The 20151-nt window shown below is 37.9% G+C and overlaps 1 protein-coding gene across 2 annotated transcripts in view; it reads left to right on the top strand.

The window, feature by feature from the left end:
* Positions 1-15236, top strand: part of INTU (inturned planar cell polarity protein) — an 86544-nt gene extending 71308 nt beyond the window's left edge. For both annotated transcript variants that reach the window (XM_027065760.2, XM_015086613.3), the window contains exons 15-16: positions 4455-4612; positions 14170-15236. In XM_027065760.2, the coding sequence (XP_026921561.1) occupies positions 4455-4612; positions 14170-14281 (270 nt within the window). In that variant the 3' untranslated portion in view covers positions 14282-15236. The remainder of the gene's footprint in view (positions 1-4454; positions 4613-14169) is intronic.
* The last annotated feature ends 4915 nt before the right edge of the window (positions 15237-20151 follow it).

The following is a 20151-nucleotide window of genomic DNA, read 5'->3' as shown; positions in this document are numbered from 1 at the left end:
CTCGTCTGGTTTCGGGGGACCTAGCTAAAGTTCTCTTTGTTAGGTTGTTCTAGCTAATTCATTATGCAAAAGGTACAAGGGGTAATCTTTGCTGTGTAGTGCTTTTAATTTTTCTTTCATCTTTCCCTTGCAGTACTCTCTCTATAGCGGCAAGTTAAATTTCTATCTCCTATACTTTTAAGGGTAACTGTTTTATTTTATTGTCTAAAGTTAATTGAATTTATGGGTGTTTGGGCTAGCTTTGGCTCAAGATGGTCAGTTTAATATGAAATCTTCTGGGTGTAAGCCAGATGCTTTGTTTAAGCTACATCTTGTTTATCCAAGCACACTTGCCAGTATGCTTACCTTGTTACGACTTGTCTCCTCTTGTGGGTTTAGTAGTTTGAATAGTTTTTTTTTTAAGGGTTTTTGTCACTTGAGGAGGGTGACAGGCGGTGTGTGCGTGCTTCATGGCCCAATTCAATTGAGCTCTCTATTCTCAATTTACTACTAAATCCTCCTTTAGTCCTTAGTTTCATAAGGATTTTCGTGGGTATTCTAGTTATAGAAAATGTAGCCCATTGCTTCCCATCTCATGGGCTACACATTGACCTAACTATTTTGGGTTAAGATACTTGTGCTTACTTTTCTTCCCTTTTTAGGGTTTGCTGAAGATGGCGGTATATAGGCTGATTTAGCAAGAGATGGTGAGGTATATTGGGGTTTATCGATTATAGAACGGGCTCCTCTAGAGGGATATAAAGCACCGCCAAGTCCTTTGAATTTTAAGCTGTTGCTAGTAGTTCTCTGGTGGATAGTTTTGTTTAGTTAAACTATCTAGGTTTAGGGCTAAGCATAGTGGGGTATCTAATCCCAGTTTGGGTCTTAGCTATCGTGTGGTCGGAGATGTTAAAGTTACTTTCGTGCTGTATTTTTACGTTAATTGTAGCTTTTTACAGCCTAGTTAAGGTTTAACTTTAGTATGAGTTTTTCTCTATAACACGCTTTACGCCGTGGGTCTATTAGTTTGGGTTAATCGTATGACCGCGGTGGCTGGCACGAAATTTACCAACCCTTGTTTAATATAGCTTAGTCGAACTTTCATTCATAGCTTAATTTTTATCACTGCTGTATCCCGTGGGGGTGTGGCTGAGCAAGGTGTCATGAGTTAAGTGGTTGTGTGCTTGATACCAGCTCCTTTAGGTCGCTGAGTGACCTCGAGGGCATTTTCACCGGGGTACGGAGGCTTGCATGTGTAATCTTATTAATAACTGATGGAAAGGCCAGGACCAAACCTTTGTGTTTATGGAGTCTGACGACTCATCTAGGCATTTTCAGTGCCTTGCTTTGTATATTTAAGCTACATTAACGGGGAGGAAGTATTGTATTAAGTTGATTAGGTGTGGGAAAAATATTGCTCGATAGGGACGAATTAGAGCTTAGGTTAGTGTATCTATAGATAGCTGCGAACAGAGATATAAATTAGTATTAGTAGTAATAACAGGGATTTGGTGAATTTATAAATGTTGCTTCTTAGGCCTTATATTTAGGTACAGGTTTAGTCTTGTTTTTTGGGTTTGGTAGGACAGTAATAAACGCGTATTTTTACTAATAAGGTTAACGGGGGGGGGGGTAAGGGGGATTTGGTTAAGCTAGTTATTTACTAAATTAAAGTGCATGTGTAATGCATATATGCGTATGTGGAAACGTGAGTGTACGTGTATACGTGTATGCGTGTGTGCGTATACGTGGGTGCATGCACGCTGTGTTCCGTGAGACGTCAGGTATTGGAGTGTATGTCCTGTAACCATTGACTGAATTGCACCTTATTTGTATGTGTGTGGAGACCCCGCATAGAGAATAAGCCCAGCTACAAGATATTTGACTGCATCGAGACCTTTACGGTCGGTCATAGCTGAGTCATAGCAAGTTCCCCTCCTAAAAATTAAAAAATACCAAGTGCATGACACCACAGTTATGTGTGATCATGGGCTGATTAGTCATTAGTCCATCGAGATGTCCCATTTGAGAGGGTTGAAGGATTGGAGTCAAGAATTTGATGGCCCTGAGGTAAGAACCAGATGCCAGGTATAGTTTCACAATAGAAACCCCCAGGTTAAGATGGGCCCGGTGTGAGAAGAGGTACAAGTTCAGGCAATGGTTGCTGGTTTCTCAAGGCTTGGTGATTAAGCTCTTTCGGACAGTTGAGGTCCATAGAGGATTAGTCCTAGAACTAATATTATGTACGACTATACACTATTATGTCTTATGTAATATAAATATTACGCATAAGCATTTGCGTAAGTACGCTTAGTAATGCAATGTATTACAATGCTTACTAATGTAAATTAGCCTTTTCCATATTACTGAACTATTGAGGTATCTACTATGTACCAGACACTGTTCTGGTGCTGGGGATACAGCAGTGAACAAAGTCCCTTTCTTCATGAAGCTATTACCAGTGGAAGAGTCTACATTGTGTGAAGGGAGGTCTGGGTTCTTGTATTCCAGAAAGATTTACATGAGGATCCGTGTTCAAATAAAGACACCAAGGAGGAAGGTAGCAAGCATAAAACAGTTTGCTTATTTATTTATTTATTTATTTATTTAAAACAGTTTATTAAGGACAGTACACTGGCAAGGTGGGAGAGTGGGCAGGCCCAGAGGTGGTAGCTGCACCTGGGTTAGGGGTCTCTTTTGTTTTTATGTTTGTGTAGGTTACAGGTCATAGCCGGGACAGTCTCTGGTTGGAAAGGGGAGTTTTGGGCTCTGCAGGGTTCTTGCCACAACTGTCATGGCCATCTTCCTCCTTGGTGGGGAGTGTAGAGGTTGAAACCACAATGTAAATATATTATAATGAAGCTGTAGGTTACCCTGGGGCAGAGGGAGGTGGAAGAGGAGAGCTTTGGCTCTTGGTCTATCAGCTCCTGGGCATTGGATGCCTTAATTTAAGGCCAGGATATTAAAAGCCAACAAGTCAGGATGTGATGCCCTTAGGCTTCTAATGTGTCACCTATTTATCAAGGCCTTTGCCTCCTGCTCACGTTTAACTAACTGCCTATCCTACCAAAACCTATATCTAATGGAGAAGACGAATTAATTGGCAAGTTGTATAATATGTCAGGTAGGATAAGTTTAACAGGAATAATAAGATAGGTAATATTTGAACAAAGACCTGAATGAAGTGAGGAAACGATCTGAAGGCAGGGCTTCCAGACAGAGAAAACAAGTACGAGTGCAATTGCAAAGCCACAGAAGCAGGAGTGGCTGAGAATGCTGGAGCCATTGGGGAGGAGGGTGGTAGGAGTTGAGATGGCAAAGGTTAGCAGGGCCAAATCGCACATGGCCTGATATATTTAGGGACTTTGGGGTTGCTCTGAAGGAGATAGGAAGCTCTCAGTTCTAAGCAGAGGAAGGACATGATCCTAAATTTTTGAAAGGATCACTTGAGCTACTACTGTACCAAGAACAAGCTCTGTAGTGTAGCAAGGGTAGAGGCAGGGACCAGGAATTTCCATTAGGAGGCTATAGAAATTCTCAAAGCAAGATGATAGTGGCTTCTGGATTCTGGATGTATTTTGGAGGGTGAGCCAAAAGGATCTGTTGACAGATTAGGTAAGGATTTTCAGAGAAAGAGAAGAATCAAGGATCACTCCATGATTTTAGCCTGAGCCTTACAAAGAGTCTTTTTTTTTTTTTTTCCAAATGAGTCATTCTTTTGCTAATGATTTAATCAATGGGAAATTTAGAGTATGCATGAAAGAAGAGACCACAGGCACCTAGGTAGCTCTGTGGGTTAGGCAGCCATCTCTTGACTTGGGCTCAGGTCATGATCCTATAATTTGTGAGATTGAGTCCCATGTTGGGTTCCATGCAGACAGCCTGCAGCCTGCTTGGGATTCTCTCTCTCTCTCTCTCTCTCTCTCTCTCTCTCTCTCTCTGTCCGCCCTTACCCGGCTCATGCATGCGTTCTTGCTTTCTCTCTAAAAAATAAATAAATAAACTTTAAGAAAGGAAGAGACAATACTGTTCTAAGTATATTACAAAATCATCTACTAATTTAGTAACCTATTCATTAGTAATCTATTTATTAAGCACCTACTATGTACCTGGCCCTACTGCTTCAAAACATACAAATATGAATATCATATTGTCTGTGCCCTAGCAAAAAGCATATAGTCTACTGGAGAAGACAGATCTATAAACTGCTAATATAATTAATATAAATACTAATAAAATAGGGCTGTGAGCAAAATGTTTTCTGGGAGATTTCAAGGACACTTTATCTATAAAGTCTTTTTTAGGAAATGGTATTTATACTAAGTATGAAGAAGAATAAAAATTTTCCCACCGATGAGAAGAGTGTCATTCTAGGCACTTAAGTATTAGGATCAGTCAATTCAAATCTCTGTGTGAAAACATTTTAAAGTAACATTAATACCTGTGAATACTAATAATACTTATTTAATTTACAGAAAAAGAAAGCACTAAATGGTGAAGATCATTCAGGTTCTACAAATTCAGTATCTTCTCTTCACCCTGTGAAAGAACATGGTGTGTTGTTTGAATGCTCACCTGAAAAGTGGACAGATCAGAGAAAAACACCACCAGTTATGGCTTACTGGGTAGTAGGGTAAGTGGGGAAAAAAAGTATTTGAAAGTGAAGTAAAATGTTAGAAAAGCAGTAAAAGAGATAAGCATTTTAAGATGTAGGCGTGGACAGGGCGCCTAGGTGGCTTAGTCAGTTAAGTGGCCGACTTCGGCTCAGGTCATGATCTCACGGTCCATGAGTTCGAGCCCCGCGTCGGGCTCTGTGCTGACAGCTCAGAGCCTGGAGCCTGTTTCGGATTCTGTGTCTCCCTCTTTCTGACCCTCCCTCGTTCATGCTCTGTCTCTCTCTGTCTCAAGAATAAATAAACGTTAAAAAAAAAATTAAAAAAAAAAAAAAGATGTAGGCATGGAATTATTAATCCAACTATAATATTTTAATAGACTTTAGAATTTTGCTTTATTTACCGTCTCCTTAAATTCCTCCCAAGAATTTCTCTTTTTACTCTTTCTTTTTGTTAATGTATTTTTAAATTCAAATATAATTAACACACAATGTTATATTAGTTTTAGGCATACAATATAATGATTCAACAATTGTATACATTACTCAGTGTTCATCATAAGTGTACTCCTCATCCCCTTTACCTATCTCACCCATCTCCCACCCACCTCCCCTCACTCAACCACCAATTTGTTCTCTGTATTTAAGAGACTGTTTTTCAGTTTGTCTCTTTTTCTTCTTTGTTTTGTTTCTTAAATTCTACATTTAAGTGAAATCATGTGGTATTTGTCTTTCTGACTGTTGTCTTTTTCTATTAAAAAAAGCTGATTTTGTTATCTTATAAAATTATGCTACTAATACACTAAAAGATAATGATTCCACAATTTTACTATTTCCTTCTATCCATCCCTACTTCTTTTCTTCCCTGTCTCCTCCTTTCTTTACCTCTTCCTTCTTCTTTCTCCCCACCCCACCCACCAACAACAAGACCCTGCCTGACGTAGCTCCTGCCCACTTGTTTCCATCTATCATTCCTTCTCTGCCCACTGTGCACAGCCTCACTGGCATCCGTTGAATCTCGTTCCTGCTAGTCCTTCTGTGTGAAATGTTCTACCTCTTAACCTTTGTATGTCTGGCTCCTTGATATTCAGATCAATGTTGGCCTCAAAAAGAGGATCCATGGGTTTTATTCTCAAGTTAGTTAACATAAAGTGTAGTGTGTTTCAGGAGTAGAACCCAGTGATTCATCACTTACATATAACACCCAGTGCTCATCCCAACAAGTTCTCTCCTTGATGCCCATCACCCATTTACCCCACCCCCATCAACCCTCAGTTTGCTCTCTGTATTTTGAAGTCTCTTATGGTTTCCCTCCCTCTCAGTTATTGTTTGTTTTCTTGTTTGTATATGGTCTTCCTCCCCTTCACTAGAAAATTAGCTTTATGAGGTCAGGAATTGTATCCGTCTTGTCCACTACTGGTGCCTGCAACAGCATTGTACATAGTCACTTGATAAATATGTAACAATTGAGTAAATGGAGTTGTGCTTGGCAAAATGTGGTAGTGGGAGGGTGGTATGGCAAACACGAAGATAAAGTTACAGCTATCAGCAGTCTTACATCTAGAAGAAGAAATACAAAATATGCTCAAACATATATATATATTTATTTATTTATTTATGGATATATAGATTTTTTTTAGATAGATAGAATGAATTAGTTGATACAACCAAACACTATGGGAGTTCTGAGGAAGGGGTGAAAACCTATGTTGGGATTACAAAGAAAGGCTTATAGATTCCATTTGGCCTAGTTTGAAAATGAATTGGATTTGGATAGAACATTCTAGGAAAAGGATGGGATGAAGAAAGACCGAAACAAGGGAAATCATAAGGCATACAGTGAGTAGACTGATTTGCCAGGATGGTAAAGGAATGATATATACAAAGATAAAATGAAAGATCGACTGGAAAGCTAAGTTAGGACCACTGCAAAGAGCCTCCAATTTCTGACCCAGGAATTCAGTTTTGAGCGAAATATTGAACCACTAAACATTCTTTGAGTTGCAGTAAAGAATTGATGGAAGACCTGGCTACTGGTGTGGTACCTGCACCTGGCCCCTGGGGGTAGGGGAGCCAGCCCTGACTAGGTAGTGAACTCAGAGGTGCATTGGGAGAGTAGTCCCCTCCTTCGAGTGCTGTGGGAAGAAGATATATTGCCACTCCAAAGACAAATGACTGCAGGCACCAGCCAGAGACCTTTCGTCAGCTGGGTGGAGTGGCACTATGGGGCACATGGAGCAGGATCCTTTCAGACATTGGAGTTTGAATCCCAGCCAAGTGCCTCAGAGGCGTTGGAGACTGCGGAGTGGGACAAACAGGCTGCTCGCACCTGCACGGTGCTATGAGGATTGTCTGAACAGTGTGGTTTGTGACACCCGGCAGGGGAGCGGAGATTGGGGTGTTACCGTTTTTCTCCCCATCACCAACTTGGTGGGGCCTCAGGGAACAAGACAGCACCCACCGCCCCCCCAGTGGAGGCGGGACCTGTTTATACCAAATCCCACCCCTCCGTGCCTGGCAACTGCATATCTACCAGAGCGAGACTGACACTGACTGAACCAGAAGGCCCCTCCTCTAGACCAGCACAGCTGCCAGTTCCAAGGCACCATCAGACAACGACATTTTTAATCTATTCTTTTTATACCTCTTCTGTATCTCCTTCCTCTTTATTTTCCTCTCTCTCTCTCTCTCTCTCTCTCTCTCTCTCTGGATTAAGCCATGTAGTTTCTCAGAACCTCTGCCTGGTCATTTTTTTTTCCCCACCCCTGTCATTTCTCTCTTTGTATGAAATAAGGCTTCTTTCACCACCACCCCCTTTCTTAATTTTTTCCACGTTATTTCAATGAACAAATCAAAGCACACCTGGTGGAAGGTCCAAACCACCACTACAAATAGGAAGATAAAGCAACCAGAGTCACAACAACAGACAACACTCAACACACTCCAAAAACACCTCCTGAAGGGCCAGGCCCTGGACAGTGTATGACCCCTTTTTGATATAGTAGTACTCACAGATGCAGGACACATAACAAACTATTAAAACATGTAAAAGGCAGAAAACTAACCAAAATTATGAAACAGAAGGATTTTCCTTAAGAAAAATTCCAGGAAGAAGTGACAGCCAGAGAATTGCTCAAAATAGATATAAACAATATATCTGAGCAGAATTTAGAATAATAGTCATAAGATTAATAGCTGGGCTTGAAAAAAGCATAGAAGACAGCAGAGAATCTATTGCTGCAGAGATCAAGGAACTAATAGTCACAATTAATTAAGAAATGCTGTAAATGAGGTGCAAAATAAACTAGATACAGTGACAGCAAGGATGGAGAAAGGAGAGGAGAGAATAACTGAAATAGAAGATAAATTATGGAAAATGATGAAGCCAAGAAAAAGAGAATAAGAAAATAGTAGGCCACGAGGGGGGATTTAGAGACCTAAATGATTCAATGAAATATAATAATATCTATCCATATCATAGGAGTTCCAGAGGAAAAAGAGAGAGAGAAAGGGGCAGAAGGTTTATTTGAACAAATTATAGCTGAGAACTTCCCTAATCTGGGGAAGGAAGCAGACATCCAAGTTCAGGAAGCACAGAGAACTCCCTTCAGAATAAACAAGAACAGGTCTTCATCATGTAATATCATAGTGAAACTGGCAATATGCAAAGATAAAGAGAGAATTCTTTAAGCAGCTAGGGACAAATGGGTCTTAACCTACAAGGGTAGACACATAAGGGTAGTAGCAGACCTGTCCGCTGAAACTTGGCAGTCCAGAAGAGAGTGGCAGGAAATATTCAATGTGCTGAAATATAAAATATGCATCCAAGAATCCTTTATTCAGCAAGGCTGTCTTTCAGAACAGAAGGAGAGATAAAGGCTTTCCCAGACAAACAAAAACTGAAGGAGTTAATGACCACTAAACCAGATCTGCAGGAGATCCTAAGGGGGACTCTGAGTGGAATGCTACAAAGACTACAAAGGACCAGAGACATCACCACAGGCACGAAACCTACAGATAACACAAAGACACTAAATCCATATTTTTCAATAATCACTCTGAATGTAAATGGACTAAGTGCCCCAATCAAAAGACATAGGATATCATAATGGATAAGAAACCAAGATCCATCTACATACTGTCTACAAGAGACTCATTTTAGACCTGAGGCACCTTCAGATTGAAAGTGAGGGGATAGAGAGCCATCTATTATGCTACTGGAAGTCCAAAGAAAGCTGGAGTAGCCATATTTGTCTCAGACAAACTAGATTTTAAACTAAAGACTGTAAAAAGAGATGAAGAAGGGCATTCTATCATAATTAAGGGGTCTGTCCATCAAGAAGAGCTAACAGTTGTAAATGTTTGTGTCCTCTACTTGAGAGCACCTAAATATATATATATATATCAGTTAATCACAAACATAAGCAATCTTATTGATAACAATATGGTAATTGTAGGTGATGTTAATACTCCCCTTACAGCAATGGACAGATCATATAGGCAGAAAAATCAATAAAGACACAATGTCTTTGAATTATACACAGGATTAGATGGACTTGACAAATATATTCAGAACTTTTCATCCCAACGTAGCAGTATACACATTCTTCTCAACTGCACATGGAACATTCTCCAAAATAGATCATACACTGGGTCACAAAACAGCCCTCAATAAATATAAAAGAATTGAGATCATACCATGTGTATTTTCAGACCACGATGCTATGAAACTTGAAATCAACCACAAGAAAAAATTTGGAAAGCCTCCAAATGCATGGAGGTTAAAGAATATTGTACTAAAGAATGAATGGGTCAACCAGCCAATTAAAGGAGAAATTTAAAAATATATGGAAGCAAATGAAAATGAAAACATGACAGTCCAAAGACTTTAGGATGCAGCAAAGATAGTCCTAAGAGGAAAATACCTTGCAATCCAGGACTATCTCAAGAAACAAGAAAAATCCCAAATACAAAACCTAACTTCACACTTAAAGGAACTAGAAACAGAGCAGCAAAGAAACCCTAAAGCCAGCAGAAGAGAAATAATAAAGATTAAAGCAGAAATAAACAATATAGAATTAAAAAAAAAACAAACAGTGAAAACAGATCAATGAATCTAAGAGCTGGTTTTTTGAAAGAATAAACAAAATTGATAAAACCCTAGCCAGTCCTCTCTCCAAAAGAAAAGAGAGAACCCAAATAGATAAAATCATGAATGAAAGAGGAAAGATCACAACCAACACCACAGAAATACAGTTATTAGAGAATACTGTGAAAAATTATACGCCAAGAAACTGGACAATCTGGAAGAAATGGACAAATTCCTAGATACCTAAAACTCAAACAGGAAGAAATAGAAAATTTAAACAGACCTATAACCAGCAAAGAAATTGAATCGGTTATCAAAAATCTCCCAGCAAATAAGAGTCCTGGGCCAGATAGCTTCCCAGGGGAATTCTACCAGACATTTAAAGCAGAATTAATACCTATTCTTTTCAAGTTTTTCCAAAAAATAGAAACAGAAGGAAAGCTTTCAGACTCATTCTATGAAGCCAGCATTCCTTTATTCCCAAACCAAAGATCCCACTAAAAAAGGAGAATTACAGGCCAATATTCCTGATGAACATGGATGCAAAAATTCTCAACAAGATACTAGCAAATCTAATTCAAGAGTATATTAAAAGAATGATTCACCATGATCAAGTGGGATTCATTCCTGGGCTGCAGGGCTGGTTAAATATTTGCAAATCAATCAATGTGATACATCATATTAATAGAAGAAAAGATAAGAACCATATGATCCTGTCAATAGATGCGGAAAAAGCATTTGACAAAATACAGCATCCTTTCTTAATAAAAACCCTCAAGAAAGTTGGGATAGAAGGAGTATACCTTAACATCATAAAAGCCATATATGAAAGGCCTACAGCTAATATCACCCTCAATAGAGAAAACCTAAAAGCTTTCCCCCTGAGATCAGGAACACAGTGGAGATGTCCATTCTCACCACTGTTGTTTAACATACTGTTGGAAGTCCTAGCCTCAGCAGTTAGACAAAAAATTGAAACAAAAGGCATCCAAATTGGCAAGGAAGAAGTCAAACTTTCATTTTTTGTAGATGACATGATACTCTACATGTAAAACCCAAAACACTCCACCAAAAAACTGCTAGAACTGATCCATGAATTCAGAAAAGTCACAGGATGTACAATCAATGTACAGATCAGTTGCATTCCTATACACCAATAATGAAGCAACAGAAAGAGAAATCAAGAAATCAGTCCCATTTACAGTTGCACCAAGAATCATAAAATACCTAGGAATAAACCTAACCAAAGACGTAAAAGATCTGTATGCTAAAAACTATAGAAAACTTAAGAAAGAAATTGAAGAAGACACAAAGAAATGGGAAAACATTCCATGCTCATGGAATGGAAGAATAAATATTGTTAAAATGTCGATACTACCCAAAGCAATCTACACGTTCAATTCAATTCCAGTTAAAATTGCACCAGCATTATTCTCAGAACTAGAATAAACAATCCTAAAATTTGTATGGAACCACAAAAGACCCTGAATAGCTAGAATAATGTTGAAAAAGAAAACCAAAGCTGGAGGCATCACCATCCCAGACTTTAGCCTGTGCTACAAAGCTGTAATCATCAAGACAGCATGGTATTGGAACAAAAATAGACACATAGAGCAATGGAATAGAATTGAGAACCCAGAATTGAACCCACAAATATATGGCTAGCTAATCTTCAACAAAGCAGGAAAGAGTATCCAATGGAAAAAAGACAGTCTCTTTAGCAAATGGTGCTGGTAGAACTGGACAGCAACATGCAGAAGAATGGACCTGGGCCACTTTCTTACACCATACACAAAAATAAACTCAAAATGGATGTAAGACCTAATGTGAGACAGGAGACCATCAATACCCTAGAGGAGGGCAACGACAGGCAACAACCTCTTTGACCTTTGCAACTGAGGTTGCAGCAACTTCTTACTCAGCACATCTCTGCAGGCAAGGGAAATAAAAGCAAAAATCAACTATTGGGACCTCTTCAAGATAAAAAGCTTCTGCATAGCAAAGGAAACAATCAACAAAACTAAAAGGCAAATGACAGAATAGGAGAAGATATTTGCTAATGACATACCAGATAAAGGTTATTATTAAAAATCTATAAAGAACTTACCAAACTCAACGCTGGAAAAACAAATAATCCAGTGAAGAATTGGGCAGAAGACATGACTAGACACTTTTACAAAGAAGACATCCAGATGGCCAACAGACACATGAAAAAATGCTCAACATCACTCATCATCATGGAAATACAAATCAAAACCACACTGAGATACCACCTTACACCGGTCAGAATGGCTAAAATTAACAACTCAGGAAACAACAGATGTTGACAAGGATGTGGAGAATCAGGAACCCTCTTGTACTGCTGGTGCAAATGCAATCTGGTACAGCCATTCTAGAAACAGTGTAGAGTTTCCTCAAAAAATTAAAAACAGAATTACCCTACACCCCAGCAATAGCACCACTAGGAATTTATCCACAGGATACAGAGTGCTGATTCACAGGGGCACATGCATCCCAATGTTTATAGCAGCACTATCAACAATAGCCAAATTATGGAAAGAGCCCAAATGTTCATCAACTGATGAATGGATAAAGAAGATGTGGTATATATATATACAATGGAATACTACTCAGCAATGAGAAAGAATGAAATTTTGCCATTTGCAACAATGTGGATGGAACTGGAGAGTATTATGCTAAGTGAAATAAGTCAGAGAAACATATCATGTGTTTTCACTCATATGTGGAATTTGAGAAACTTAACAGAAGACCATGGGGAAGGAAGGGGAAAAAAATAGTTACAAACAGAGAGGGAGGGAGGCAAACCACAAGAGACTCATAAATGCAGAGAACAAACTGAGGGTTGACAGGGGCGGGGGAGAGGGGAAAATGGGTGATGGTCATTGAGGAGGGCACTTGTTGGGATGAGCACTGGGTGTTGTATGTAAGCAATGAATCATGTGAATTTACTCCCGAAGCCAAGAGTACCCTGTATACACTGTATGTTAGCTAACTTAAACATAAATTATATTTAAATTAATAAATAATAAATAAAAAACGAAATTTAACCTAAAAAAAATTGGTGGAAGAAGTAATCCTGTGTATTGGTCCATAAGATTTAGAATCACCTGAGTCACTTATTAAAATCAGAGATGCCTGTGGCCCACCCCAGACCCACTAACAGAATCTAGGATAGCGGGACTCTATATTTTTAGTAAACTCCTTGTGATTGTGATGTGTAATCAACCAAAGTTGGGAGGAGCATCAGCATAAGCTCAACTCTGTGTAGTCTGATTAGAGATGTGCTACTGTAAGATTACACTAGGAGCAGGAAAGGGAGTAGTGTAGACACAGAGAACAGAGATAAGAACAGTTAGGCATACATGCACATGTGCAGTGGAGCCTTAACTACATTCACAACAATTGGAATAGAAAGAATCAAGAGGTATTGAATTATGATGATGCAGATATGTAGATACTAGATAAATTTGGAGCACCTGGGTGGCTTACTCAGTTAAGCGTCCAACTTGGGATCAGGTCAAGATTTCACAGTTCGTGAGTTCGAGCCCCACATAAGGCTCTGCGCTGACAGCTCAGAATCTGGAGCCTGCTTCAGATTTTGTGTCTCTCTCTCTGCCCCTCCTTCGCTTGCACTCTGTCTCTCTCAAAAATAAATAAACATTAAAAAAAAAAAGAATAGAGAAATTTAAGGAAGTCAGGCAAACTATCTCTGATTTAAATAGTTTGATTTGTATATACTAATGTCCACTAAATGTATCAAAACAAATTTTTTTTAATTTTTTTAATGTTCATTTATTTTTGAGAGAGAGAGACAGCAACAGAGTGTGAGAGGGCTAGGGGCAGAGAGAGATAGAGACACAGAATCAGAAGGAGGTTCCAGGCCCTGAGCTGTCAGCACAGAGCCTGATGCAAGGCTCAAATTTATAGGCCATGAGATCATGACCTTAGCTGAAGTCGGGCACTTAACCAACTGAGTCACCTAGGTGCCCCATAAATATATCAAAAATTTAACTCTCTAAAAAAATCAAAGTTTCAATGGTATTTCCAATTGAATACTATCTCCAAAAACAAATCATATATTTAAAATGTTTTAATAATAATTAACATTTAGAAAGTAAATGGCAGTGTTCAGTAACTATTGTACTTAATGATGTTAACATCAATTGGCTTTGTTGTAATAATAATGACTACATTTAATATTTTAAAACTGAGGGATATGGTAATTACATATTGATGAAATAGGCTTTTTACACTCTGGAAAAATAGAAATAATTGACCTAAGACATATATTATTTATTTAAAAATTAATCTAGCTATATTTCCCCCTACTATAGATTTAGACTAGTGGTTTTTAATTCACTAGTAATTCTTTCAAAAACAAAAATAAGATATATTAAAAGATTGGAGGTTTTTACCTTTGATTTTTGTTTTTTGATTTCTGAAATGAGTGTGTTCTTTTCCTCTATAGGAGACTCTTTCTTCGTCCCAAACTTCAAGAACTTTACGTCTGTTTTCATGATTCAGTCACAGAAATTGCCATAGAAATGGCTTTTAAATTGTTCTTTGGATTAACCTTGTAGCTGTGTTTTCTTAATGCATAGCAACTATGCATGGAACATTGAACAGTGTTAGGATTGCTGAAAACATACACAAGAAGATAAGGTTTAGCTTCTTTTAACTGTTCAGTTTTGAACATAATAATGTTAAATATTGAGATGATATGCTCTTGGGTTTGATGCACTAAATCTTACGTAGTATTGTCAGACTTTTGAAAAGATACTTGATCAAAATAAGAAGGGATTTTTAACTTATTTCCATTTTTGTATGTAATGTTAATTTATTGACTAGTTTGAAATAATGTGAAGTTTTATATAAAATTAATAGAGGAAATATTTATCTTGAGGAACTATTTATCTTGGAAAAATACACAGTTCATAAGTAAATTCACTTGTGTATTTTTCTTAAGACTAATGAGGATATCTGGTGAAAGAATCACAAAACTGGAGGATGTGACCAGGTCCTGTAACTAATTAGTGCTGTGACCATGAACAAGTTTTTGTACCTCTCTGAGCTCAGAATCTTCATGTATAAATGAGATGACTGCATTGAGACTTCTAAAGTCCCTCTTAAGTAACATGTGCAATTTTTTTCTTCTTGCCTACTCATCAGTATCTAAATTTGTAATGTCCAAGTACTGACTCCTTATTAGATCAAATACTTTTCTTTAGTTTAAGTGCTTTAATAGATACCTCACTGTGGGGTAGAAGAACTAAGGAATGAAAATTAAACTTTTTTCTCTATTTATTTGATTCTCTTTACTCTTTCAGATCAGCTCTGTTTTGTCCAGAATATAGTTTTTAAACTATTTAGTGTCCATAAACTCTTATTATTTTTCTTTTTGTTGAAATATATTCAGGTATGCACACACATTTTATATAGTTCATGAATTTCAAGACAGCTGTATGTAAATCTTTTTATGAACCTAATCATGTTAAAAAACACTGAAAAACTTGGATTAAAGTAATCCTATGGTGACTTGTTAAGTACTAATTTTTGCCTTACAAATATGTCTCATTATGTGTGGGGTTTTCCCAGAGGGAGGTACCTTAATGAGCAAAAGTTTACTTGACCTTTAGTAGAGAAAGAAAACTAATGAGATAAGAATTTTCTTTGACTGTGACAATTTGGTAGATTGAGAAGGAAGGAAAAACATAATAACTGCATTTTTTATTATTATTTACCTAATGGATCCTCCTGAAGTCTCAGATGCCCTTAAGACTACAATACTGGGTTTTTTCTTCTTCAGGACTTAAGATTTGGAAGGAAAATTATGCCAACACATGTAAAATCAGTTTCTCTTTCCTTCCCCTCAGACGCCTGGAACATGAGCCCTCCAGGTTAGAATTAACTGTAAAACATAGTGGGTGCACCATTTGAAATATTTGGTCTTTTTTTTTTAATTTTTTTTTTTAACGTTTATTTATTTTTGAGACAGAGAGAGACAGAGCATGAACAGGGGAGGGTCAGAGAGGGAGACACAGAATCTGAAACAGGCTCCAGGTCTGAGCTGTCAGCACAGAGCCCGACGCGGGGCTTGAACTCACGGACCGCAAGATCATGACCTGAGCCGAAGTCAGCCGCTCAACCGACTGAGCCACCCAGGCGCCCCTGAAATATTTGGTCTTAAAAGAAACACTGTTACCTTTCTGTAATCAGTTTGAGAAATTTTCACCCAGGTATTTAAAGTGCAAATGACTATATTTGTCCTATTAGTGACTTGTGGGCCTTAAATTTAACATTGAAATCAAGGCAAGAAACTTTGGTTCTTGAAATGTACAAAATGGCTTAAAATATCCTCCCCTTAAGATCACAGTATTGGTCAGAATGGTAGACTCTTTACCACTGCATTAGTTTAAGGAACTTTGTTTATAAGTATTTATTAAATGTCTTAAATTTCTTAATATGTCCCCCAAACACCATGTGCTATTTTCAATACTGAGATGTATTAATAAATGCAGCTATTAATCCCCTCAGCTTTTCAAACAGACTGAACTAAAATATCTCAGGTTTTATTATAAGGGAATTTTTTTAATTTCATTTAATGAAATTTTGGTCTTTTGAACTGCTTTAATGGTGTCAAAGAATCTTGAGACCACCACTCAATAACTAAAATAAAAAGACAAAGTAGTCTACTTACCTTAATAAGAGGAAAATCCTTTGCTACATTGTAGATGTATAGCATAATGTTCATGTTGCAGAGACATTGCATTTTTAGGAAATAAAACCAAACATTGTGGTTGTCATCTCTAAATGGATATTGAAGTAAGCATTGTAACTAAATCTAGCTGCCCATTTTCCAGATTTATTGAGATGCACATCTGAAAGATCAATCTGACTATTGGCCAATGACTGCCTATCTACCACTTTATTTTAAAAAAAGGGACAAAGTAAAAGTGCAGATACCCCAGAGGTATGTTTTAGCAGATACAAAAACATTCTTAAGTTGGATTTTATTATTAGCATCCTGCAAATGTTCCCTTTTACCAGACTATGAATGCAAAAGACTATAGAACTATCAATTTTGGGAAATACCAGGTACTATTTTATCATCACCATATATCTTGTAGCCCCCCCAAAATTATGTTTTAGATTCTACACCTTCCACCCTTCACCCTCCTCCCCTTTCTTCGTTTGTTTTCTTTCTGTCGGGTTAGAGAACTGTACTTAGCAAAGGAGAGTTTCTTATTTGTGCCAAGAAACTGTTGATGATGATGCATACTGGCAAGATAGTAAATTTGCAGTGCCTGCTTTTTTATATTTCTGACAAAAATGGGAGAAGTTGTGAAACCAATTTAGTAGGTTTGTCTGCTTTGAAAATTCTTGGAAATAATATTGTGAATAACTACTTGTTATCTGTGTAAGTTCCCCCTAAATAGTGCCTGCACGGTGCACACGCTGTAAAAGTGTTAGCTACTACTACTACCACCACCATCTATTATTATTATCCATTGGTTGAAAACCCAGGAGCCAGCTAAATCATACCTGCTGCTGTACAAAGTGTTGGGAAAAATCTGAGAAAAAAATTCAGCACTGAACACTTTGAGAACAAGGATGTATACTTTGGATATTCTAAAATACATTATTAAATGTTATTAAAACTTTAATCTATACACTAAACTGTGTGAAAATGATTTAATTTTCTAGAGTTATATTTCTCTATATAATGAAGCTATTTTTATATTGATAGTCTTAAATAAAGATGGTTTGGAGGTATGTTTGCAGTTGTGTTGTCCTTTCACGCATTCAGCCAACAAATATTTATTGACTTTCTACTCTGTGCCACGCCCTGTTCTGGATGCCAGGGGTAAAGCGGTGAACAAAACAGCTAAAAACGGACGTTCATGGACCTGATGTTCCAGTGGAAGAGGAAGGCCACAAATAAGTAAAATATGTTGATAAAAGCTAAGAGGGAAAAAAAAGTGAAGGAAGAAATTGGATAGGAAGTGTGAGAAATAGGGTAGCCAGAAAAAGGGTTACTGAGGTGACCCTAGACCTGAACTAAGAGGAAACTAACCATGCTGATTTCTAAGGAAAGCAGAGTGAACAGCTCAAAGGCCCTGAGATGCTGTACTTTTATATCAACATGTAAACCACCAGAACTTTTTTTGATCCCCAAATCAGTAAATAAAATGCAATGCAGCTGGTGAAACATTTTAAGCTCAGACTTTAGAAAAGAGCTGATCCACAGCTCTTAAGGTAAAAAGCTACATTTCTAAGTATTTTCACTTTTGCTATCTTCTGTCAATGAATATATGTCAGAAATAAGCTTGAGGATATGATAAATCAGTGTGCTATAAACATTGTCAACTATAAGGTCAAAAATGGGGTTTCAGGAGAAAGGGAGTCAAGAAAGGAAGGAAGAGAAAATTTGCCTGGGGAACAACAGAACACTTGCTTTTCTGTCTGAGATATATATATGTTCCTTGGGACCGGCGATCTTCCTTTGACCTCTCTTGGCACCTTAAGAACACAATCTTGCCTGGAATGTGATTCAAGCATTCCCTGTGCCCCCTTAAATTTCTCCCTGTGTGCTTGTTAATACTTTAATATCCTATAAAGGAGACCGAAACCTCTTTTATTATTCATATTTTTGCAGATAAAACATCAATCACGTCTTGAATTTGCATGGATTTCACAAAGGGTTTTGAAATCCGTGCAATGAGAAAACTTTAAATCTTTTAAGCCTAGGAACAATTAATGCAATTGCTTCAGAAAGCTTAATCTGGTAGCAGCATGTAAAATGGAGAGATTTGGCCGTAAAACCAGTTAAGGGTTGAATAAGCTGCCATGGAAAGGAAGGTAGCACCAAAATGGTACCAGCAGGACTTGCCACCTGCTTTTGTATGAGGTAATCAAAATATAAACAAAATTCCTGCTCTGGAACCCTGGCCTAAATATGGTTTTGTACTAGTGACAAGTAGTATTAAAAGTGTGATAGCACACATAAGATAAAAAACTAGAACCTCAAGTTCAAACAACTAACTCCTACAGAGTAAGAGATGATAAAATAGGATCTCTTTATTAGAAACCATCAAATAAGCTATAAAGAAAGAAATCAGGAGTATATTAGATGCTACTACAGAAAGATTTCCAGGATGTACAAAGTGAAAAAAAGCAAGGTGAAAGAAAATACAGCAAGACCTCATGTCCAGGATAGATGTATGTCTACTGCATATACTTGCCCAGAGTCAGACCTGAACCTGGTAACACTCCAGATGAATTCTCAAAACTGTGGTATGCATATAGATGTCACCAAGACCTCCTCGGAGACACCATGAGATAAAAACTTTACTTAAAAAAATTTTTTTTCATCATTTATTTATTTTTGGAGACAGAGAATGAGCGAGGGAGGGGCAGAGAAAGCGAGGGAGACACAGAATCAGAAACCGACTCCAAGCTCTGAGCTGTCAGCACAGAGCCGGACACCGGGCTCAAACTCATGAACCACGAGTTCATGACCTAAACCAAAGTCCGAGGCTGAATGGACTGAGCCCCAGGCGCCCCTAAGAACTCTTCTTTATAATACTAAGACGTTACTTGTCTGTTTCACTCTGATTCTCTCAGTGCATAGTGGAGTTTTCCAACAGCCCCACGATGTGTGGTATTGCAGTAGACTGGGTACAAAAGCAGCCATGTAAATCCAGCTGTCGTTTATTACGGCAGGAATTAAAGAGATTTTCAAAAATAAAAAACAAGGCTATTCTCATTTGTTTTGAAAAACAGTTACTTTTTATTTAAAAATGTTATTTTTATATGGGCTATTTTAAGTGAATTAATATTTTTTAATTTGCAGTTTCAGTTTCTGAAATGGTATCAATATATAAGAAAAACAAAAGCTTCCTAGTGGTCTTAGTTTTTTTAAAGTGAAAAGCGATCCTAAATTAAGTTTGTGAGGTACTGTTCTAGAATAGGTCCTTGGTTCTCAGCCTCCCCAAACCCAAGCATTAGTTAAAACAGCATAGCCCTGTCTTCTTTCGGCTGTCTGGATTGAGAAACACTGCTCCAGATGAAATTACCAATTTAAATAAAATCCAAAAGAAAGAGGAACACGTCGAATTAAGCTATTGGGGTGCAATCAGCAAAGCCAGACTGAAAATGTGACTAGATAAACAAGCCCTGCTAAATTCAAGGAGCAGAAATAAAGCAACTTTTAAGAGAAAATGAAAGGGTAACTCTGGGAACCAAACTTTAAAACTTGATTAACCCCACACGTTGGCTTACTCTACTATGTTCTAGTTTTGCCTACTAAATATCTTTATACTGGACTAGTACCGCACTCTCCCTTCCTGCACCTCCGCGGTTCAGTACCCATCGCCTGCTAACACTGCGGGCAGCAAGGAAAACCCAGACCCGGGTTTGTCAAAGGCAGCGCTCAGCGCTGAGGAGACAC

This window comes from Acinonyx jubatus, chromosome B1 (assembly GCF_027475565.1).
Source record: "Acinonyx jubatus isolate Ajub_Pintada_27869175 chromosome B1, VMU_Ajub_asm_v1.0, whole genome shotgun sequence".
Taxonomy (NCBI): Eukaryota; Metazoa; Chordata; class Mammalia; order Carnivora; family Felidae; genus Acinonyx; species Acinonyx jubatus.
The sequence above is the reverse complement of the archived record's forward strand: the minus strand, read 5'-3'. Positions and strand labels throughout refer to the sequence as shown.